This window comes from Mesitornis unicolor, unplaced genomic scaffold (genome assembly GCF_000695765.1).
Source record: "Mesitornis unicolor isolate BGI_N332 unplaced genomic scaffold, ASM69576v1 scaffold37712, whole genome shotgun sequence".
Lineage (NCBI taxonomy): Eukaryota > Metazoa > Chordata > Aves > Mesitornithiformes > Mesitornithidae > Mesitornis > Mesitornis unicolor.
In genome coordinates, this window is record NW_010171931.1 from 1 (window position 1) to 6,762 (window position 6,762).

Below are 6,762 nucleotides of genomic sequence, written 5' to 3' on the forward strand. Positions count from 1 at the left end.
GCCCGGGGGATGCTGCGGGCGGGCAGCGCCCTCCTTCACCCCCAGCCGACCTAACCCACCCCGGCTCGACGGGGACCGGGCCGCTCTCTCCCCGGGTCTCCGCTCCCGGAGCTAGTTTCATCCTCGGGCCCCCGAGGAGCGGCTGCGGAGGCGAGTTCGCGCCCGTCGGTGCGGTGAAGGCGCCGCGGCGTCCGGCCGTGTCTGATTGCACATGCTGCGGGTTTGGGGTTTTTCTTCTTTCTGTCTTCTTTAAGCCTTTTTCTTTTCAACCTCGCTGTTTTTAATTCAATACAGGGAAGGAAAGGACTGGCAGAGAGTAAGAAGTGCCTTTCAGAAGAAATTAATGAAACCCAGGGAAGTTGCAAAACTGGATACCATGATCAATGAGGTACCGTGCTGTGAGAAATCCTTTTTCTCTCCCCACTCCTCTGGAAACCTGGGAAATAAAAGCAGATCAAGTGATCCCATTTACCTGGATAGCTGTTGATCTGCTCTGCAGTGATAAAACCATGAGTTGATACTCTGAAATCATTCAAGGAATAAGAAGTACAAACTGACTATCAGGGTCTGACCAAAAGTGAGACCACACAGAAACCTGTAGTTGAGGCTGTCTCTCTCCACAGGACAGTATGGTGATTGTACAAATAAACGAGCTCCTGCACACAGAGTTTTTGCTTACTTTTCTTGTATTCAGTGTTTTTAACTCCTTCGTTCTTATGCTCCTCCCGTTGGGCAATACCTCCGTCTTTAACCTCTGTGTTCCTCATTGAGTTTGAGGAGCATCTGTGATAAACAGCTTAATCCTCTTTATTGTGAAACTCCAGTATTATCCCAGCATCAGACTGAAGCATTTCATCCTTGTGGAGGAAAGCTCCGTTTGTCAAGGTGCAAACAGTAACAGCATGAGAGTAGTGTGAAATCCAAAGGTTTGTTAACATAGGGGAAATTGAATCTTGTTCAAAGAAGAGGAAACATAAGTATCCCTCTCTAATGTGATATTGTTATCTATTTAAAAGACAGTTGAAATTCTAAATTACACCAGATTTTTGTTAGCTGATGTCATTTTATTCCTTTCTTTTCTCTCTCTTCTCTCCACTGCTTAGGTCCTAGAGGATTTCATGCACAGAATAGATGATGTTTGTAACCACGATGGACAAATGGAAGATATCTATTCAGAATTCAACAAATGGTCATTTGAAAGTAAGTTGGGTTTTTTGCCTGTGAATGGCATGCATTTTGTACCTGCCATGGTATTCCAGTTAAAGAACAATTAGTGATGACAGTGCAGGCTGATTACTTCTGAACTGCTAGCTACATCATCAGGGGAAGTGGGTTGCAGAAAAGCCGGACAACCATCAGTATACATGTGGAATTCACCAGCATCTACACAAACTCTTCAGTTCTGTCAGGTTATCTATGTGGCTTGTAAGAAAAAAAATTCAAACATTAATAGTGACTTATGAATCCAAAACCTGGGGGAATCACAGTGCATTTATCTTGAGTGGGATTAGATAGCACATAACCATTTTTGTCCACCTGATATTTGTTAATCAGCATCTCAAGATCAATGAAATGATCTAATAACAGTGAATACATTTTCATTGTAGACAAGGGTTGGAATCCCATTTAAAATGTTTACCTTGGGATTGAGAAGCACTGGAATAAGTTACCAAGACAGGAGCCTCCATCTTTCAAAACCTTTCAGAGTACAGCAAGGAACCATCTGCCAGGAATGACTTAGGGCAGAAGAAACTACATCAGTAGTTCCCAACAAGGAGGGATGGTGGGGTGTAGCGTGTAGCCGAACCAGACCTGTCTGCTCTTGGCTGGGTCATCTCAGCAACCTGTGTACTGAGTTCCTGAAAATGTTTTAAATATTTTGGGGTTTTTTTTCCACTGTCTGTGGTGACGGCTGCTTTTGGAAAGGGAAAAATAAGAAGTGACGGCTTGGGGGGAGGGTGCAGGAAGCGGGGGAGGGGAAGAAGAGCAAGTGGAAAGCAGTGGAAGCTGGTGGAGTGTGGGATGCTCCCAGCATCTGCAAGTGGTTTCTGGCTGTGGAAAGGGCTAGAAGGCGCTGGACTAGATGGCCTCTGCAGGTCCTGTTTTCCTGTGACTCCAGTCTCCAGCAGCTTTGCCAAATAGCTTACTTGCCAAATATGCCAGCCCTGCTTGGCAGAATGATCTGCTGTTCATGTGAGGGGATTGGTGGTGATTCTTGTTTGTGAAGGAAGTGCTACTGTAAGGGCACCTGAGCTAGATATACTACTTCTTGGGTCTGAGGCAAAGATGCAGAAGGTGGTTTGAAGTGCTGTTCTCACAGGTGTGTATCACAGAACAGAGATCATTTTTCAGAAGAATAATCTAAGCCATTTCTTTACAATAAATGGTGGACATCATGCACCCTTTTGTTTATATTATTTAATGGTAATATTGTTTAACTACAGGTATCTGCCTGGTGCTGTATGGAAAGAGGTTTGGTCTCCTACAGCAGGATGTAGAAGAAGAAAGTTTGAACTTCATCAAGGCTGTAAAAACGGTACGGAAGGGTCTTTACTGGGGCTGTAGTGATTTTCTACCGCTACTGCTATGGAGAGGGTACCAGTTTAAATGGGTCACTTGAAAAAAGAAGCTCATGCTTCAGTGCTGCATGTGTATTGGCAGCCTTGCACATCCAAGTTGACACTTAAATGTGCAGTGCCAGTACTGACCATCTGACTGTCCCATTTATGAAATCTGTAGGGGAAAAATGCTGTATGGACATCAGGGTAATCCTGGAAATAGAGTTGTCAGGTTGGTTGGGTAACTTTCCTCTCCCTTTGAGATACTTGTTGTGCAACACTGCTGTTAGTTGGGTGGGACTCGGAGTTGTGTGGGATTATGCAAATACGCTGAATTTGGAGGTTAGTCACTCCTGCAAGCACACCTGCTGTGCATCTTGCTGCAACTTGGACTCCTGTGATATAGATCTGTCTAATTTTAGCCATCTGAAACATAGGAATCTACCCTAGCCTAGTTTTTTAACTTCACCTTTTGTCAAAAAGAGAGACACTGCCAAAGGGTGGCTTGTCCCATTCTAAAACAGGTGCCTAAAATAGATAGGATGAATCATCTACTAAAGAAGCCTCCTATCCTCCACTAGTTGCCCTTAATTTTACCTGGATGTAGTCTAAGTAGGTTGAGACCCATCATTTCTGTCCAGGATAGAAAATCTGCCAGAATCTTGACTTTCTGAAAATTGCCTCCTACTTTACAGTCTAATTTTATTCAGATTGTAAGTAGATAGATTAAAGAAAGATTTCAAAAACTTTCTCCATGACAGATGATGGCTACTTTTGGGATGATGATGGTGACCCCCGTGGAACTTCACAAGGGCCTGAACACAAAAGTCTGGCAAGCTCATACTAAAGCATGGGATGCTATATTTAAAACAGGTTATTTTTTTAGCATGATTTCTCTCCTTTCCCTTCTGCTCTCTTTCCTCCTTGGTGGAATTAACTTTCTTCATACTTACTACTGCCCTATGCTGCTGTTAATTGCTGTCTTTAGCACAGATTGAGACAGCTTTGCTGCAGCTAAGCATGAACCTATTCCAAACATAGGAGTGCTGTTTTCTTATGACTAACACTTAGCTCTGGTTGTGGGGCCATACCCAATCCCCAGGGGAGCCCCAGAAATTTGGAAGCCAGCAATGTCATGAGTCTACTTTAATCTGTCATAAAAGTAAATAGCCAGAAAGTGTATAATCTCTTTAAAGGCAAGGTATACGAGTGAGAAAAGGGAGCTCCCTCAAAGAGACCTCAAAGAAGTTTTCTTGAGGAAGAAAAAATTACATGCAGCAAAAAAAATAAATTATAGGCTCTCTGAACAGCCTGGAATATAGTCATAAGTCTTAAAAACAGGAGCAATATAAATCATAAGGTACAGTTTGGCTTTTTGACAACATTTTCTGTCTATTTAAGATGAATTGGCCTTCAAGGTTGCAAAAATTACTCTAACTCCAGTTATAAAGTTAAGTTTATGTTTTTCATTATTTTGTTAGACAGTGACAGTTATAGCTAAAGATTAAGAAAGGTTTTGGCTCCTGGATGATTGTAACACTGAGTGATATATTTCTCTTCAGTATTTGTGTACATAATACTTCAGGACTTCTGGTCATGCCAGCCACATGTACACTTATTTTATTGCTTCTTAGTTTATGGCTTTTAGGAAAGGAACTTTAAACCAGTTGTGTTCAGAAAAACCAGTTTGACACCTTCACTTGACATGAACTGGTCTTAACAATTGGGATATTCATGAGAAAGAGTGGGCAAAATCTAGTCCTCTGTACTTAAAATATACATATATATAGCATGTAGAAATTTGTCATCTATTTTTGCCTTCCTCTAATAAATCAAAGGCTTAAATTTTCCCTCAGGGAGTCTGAGTGCTAAGTCTCTTTGATATTTTAACACCTTGATCCCCTTTGAAAATCCAAGCTAATAAATTTCACACACTTGTACTTCTGTTTGCTAAATATTTCACACGACACAACACTGATTTCCTTTCCTAATTTAAGAAAGCAGAATTCCTAATAGTTTGCAGGAGCTCTTTCTGTTCAGAAGTGATTTCTGTGACCGAGTTCTTTGATTCAAAAATGAAAATACCATTCTTTATTCAGTGTAATGCTCATCACTTGAAAAAAGAGCACAGCTTTGTATCCTCCTTCAAAATCCTGCATGTAGGATGTATTCTTACTTTCATTTTTTTCATTATTAGTGATTTTCCGTTAATTATCTCATGCTTTTCTCTCCTCAGCCAAGCACTCCATTGACTGTCGACTGGAAAAACACTCTGCGAACCCTCAGGAGGATTTCCTGTGTGACATCTATTCTGGAGGACAGCTTTCCAAGAAGGAGCTCTATGCTGCCATCGCAGAGCTCCAGATTGCTGGAGTTGAAACGGTAAACTTGACTTTCCAAGAGCTTGAAATTGGCATCCTTCCAGCTCCCTGCTTTCTTCCATAACCTGACTATCACAACATCTGAGAGTGAGCTAATCCTCTAGTCACTTCAGTGAGCTAAGTGCAAGTGATTTTTTACCTGAAATCACTGGATTCTTTCTTCTGTTTATTACTCCTAGAGGACAACCGGCATGGCTCATAATCCCTTAGGTTTACAAAATACCATAAGGCAGTGACCAGCCATAAATGTTCCTTTGAGCTCTTGGCAACTTCTTGTTTCTGTCACCACACTTGGAGGTCTTATGATTCTTTTTGCTTTGTTTCAGACGGCCAATAGTTTGCTGTGGGCTTTGTATAACATTTCACGCAATCCACATGTACAGCAGAAGCTTTTCCAGGAAGTGCAGAGTGTTTTGGCTGCTAATGAGAGTCCAAATGCTGAGAACTTGAAGAATATGCCTTACCTAAAAGCATGTCTGAAAGAATCCATGAGGTAAGATTCTCAAATAATTTGCAAAAAACAAAATTATCACAAAGTTTTTTACCAGCTAATGTGTACGAGGGGGAAAGAATTTTCTAGTATATATAATTCTGTTCACCTTGTTGCTTAAGGTGAACTATGACAAATACAGGAAGAAAAAAAATGCTGGAAATTTAGCCCATTTTCGTTCTTTCACTGTAGATTAACACCATCGGTGCCATTTACTACTCGCACCATTGACACAGAAATGGTTCTGGGAAATTATGTACTGCCCAAAGGGGTAAGTGAGTTAATTTAGCTTACTAGAATATTTTGTCATTGATTATCTGTCCTGTAAACCTCTGAAGCTGGTCATACTTTGGTCTTATAATGACTTTGCCAAAGGATGATTCCCAGGATAAGGAATGAGGAATTCACACCAAGAATTCTCATAAACTGAAAACCATACCTGCCTGCACTGCTGCTGGATTTAGACAAAAATGTTTCGGTGTGCTATATTAATGAAAAAAAAGTTTCAGACTTTCCTATGATTTTCTGAGGAAACAATGACCTTTTCTGTGTCTGAATTAATCTTCCAAGAATTACATGACATTTTCTGAGGAAACTGCCTTGCCTTTACTGTTGCATTATTTTATCCATTAAGAAGCTGATTCACTTGGTAGCTTTAAGTCGATTTGTAACCAGACTCTCTCTATTGCTTTGTTTATAGACCGTACTAATGATAAATAGCCATGCCCTGGGTTGCAATGAAGAGTACTTTAATGACTGGACTCAGTTTAAGCCAGAGCGCTGGTTTCAGAAGAACTTAATAAATCCTTTTTCTCACATTCCATTTGGCATTGGGAAGAGGATGTGCATCGGGCGCCGCATAGCAGAGCTGCAGCTTCACTTGGCCCTTTGCTGGGTAAATACTCTGTTCTGTACCCAATGCCTCACTGACCAACATTTAACCTAATCAGAAGATGTGGAAGCCAAAGCATGCTAACTGAAATGTTTGTGTTTCAGCTCATTCGCAAGTACCACGTTGTAGCAACTGACAACAAACCAGTAGAAACACTCCATTCAGGAATACTGATTCCCAGCCGGGAGCTTCCCATTGCGTTTCACAGGCGTTGAGGTATGTGCATGAGGGACTCCCGGGTACATGAGACTTTTCTTTGAACCTCGTTTAGAATTTTCATAGAACTCTGTAAGAGAACAGATGTTTTTCTAAGCTTCATTCTTACAATGTGAGATTTCTTAAATGCCAGCATGTTTTTTTACTTTTAACAGAAAATATTCGATCTACTAAGAAGACAAATCTTGTATGGCTTATGACTCTAAAGTTAGCTATGTAGTTTTA

General features: G+C 41.1%; 1 protein-coding gene across 1 annotated transcript; it reads left to right on the forward strand.

Moving 5' to 3' along the window:
- The first annotated feature begins 298 nt into the window (after window positions 1-298).
- Window positions 299-6,536, forward strand: LOC104537354 (1,25-dihydroxyvitamin D(3) 24-hydroxylase, mitochondrial). Its single transcript, XM_010180202.1, has 9 exons — window positions 299-388; window positions 1,104-1,200; window positions 2,445-2,536; window positions 3,320-3,431; window positions 4,795-4,940; window positions 5,266-5,432; window positions 5,622-5,700; window positions 6,130-6,324; window positions 6,426-6,536. The coding sequence occupies exons 1-9, from the start codon at window positions 344-346 to the stop codon at window positions 6,534-6,536; spliced, it is 1,044 nt and encodes a 347-aa protein (XP_010178504.1). The 5' UTR covers window positions 299-343.
- Window positions 6,537-6,762: the final 226 nt, after the last annotated feature.

Coding starts and splice junctions, on each gene's coding strand:
- LOC104537354 (XM_010180202.1), top strand. CDS start 344: ATGAAACCCAGGGAAGTTGCAAAACTGGATACCATGATCAATGAG. Junction 1,201..2,444: donor CAACAAATGGTCATTTGAAA/GTAAGTTGGGTT, acceptor GTTTAACTACAG/GTATCTGCCTGGTGCTGTAT. Junction 5,701..6,129: donor ATTATGTACTGCCCAAAGGG/GTAAGTGAGTTA, acceptor CTTTGTTTATAG/ACCGTACTAATGATAAATAG.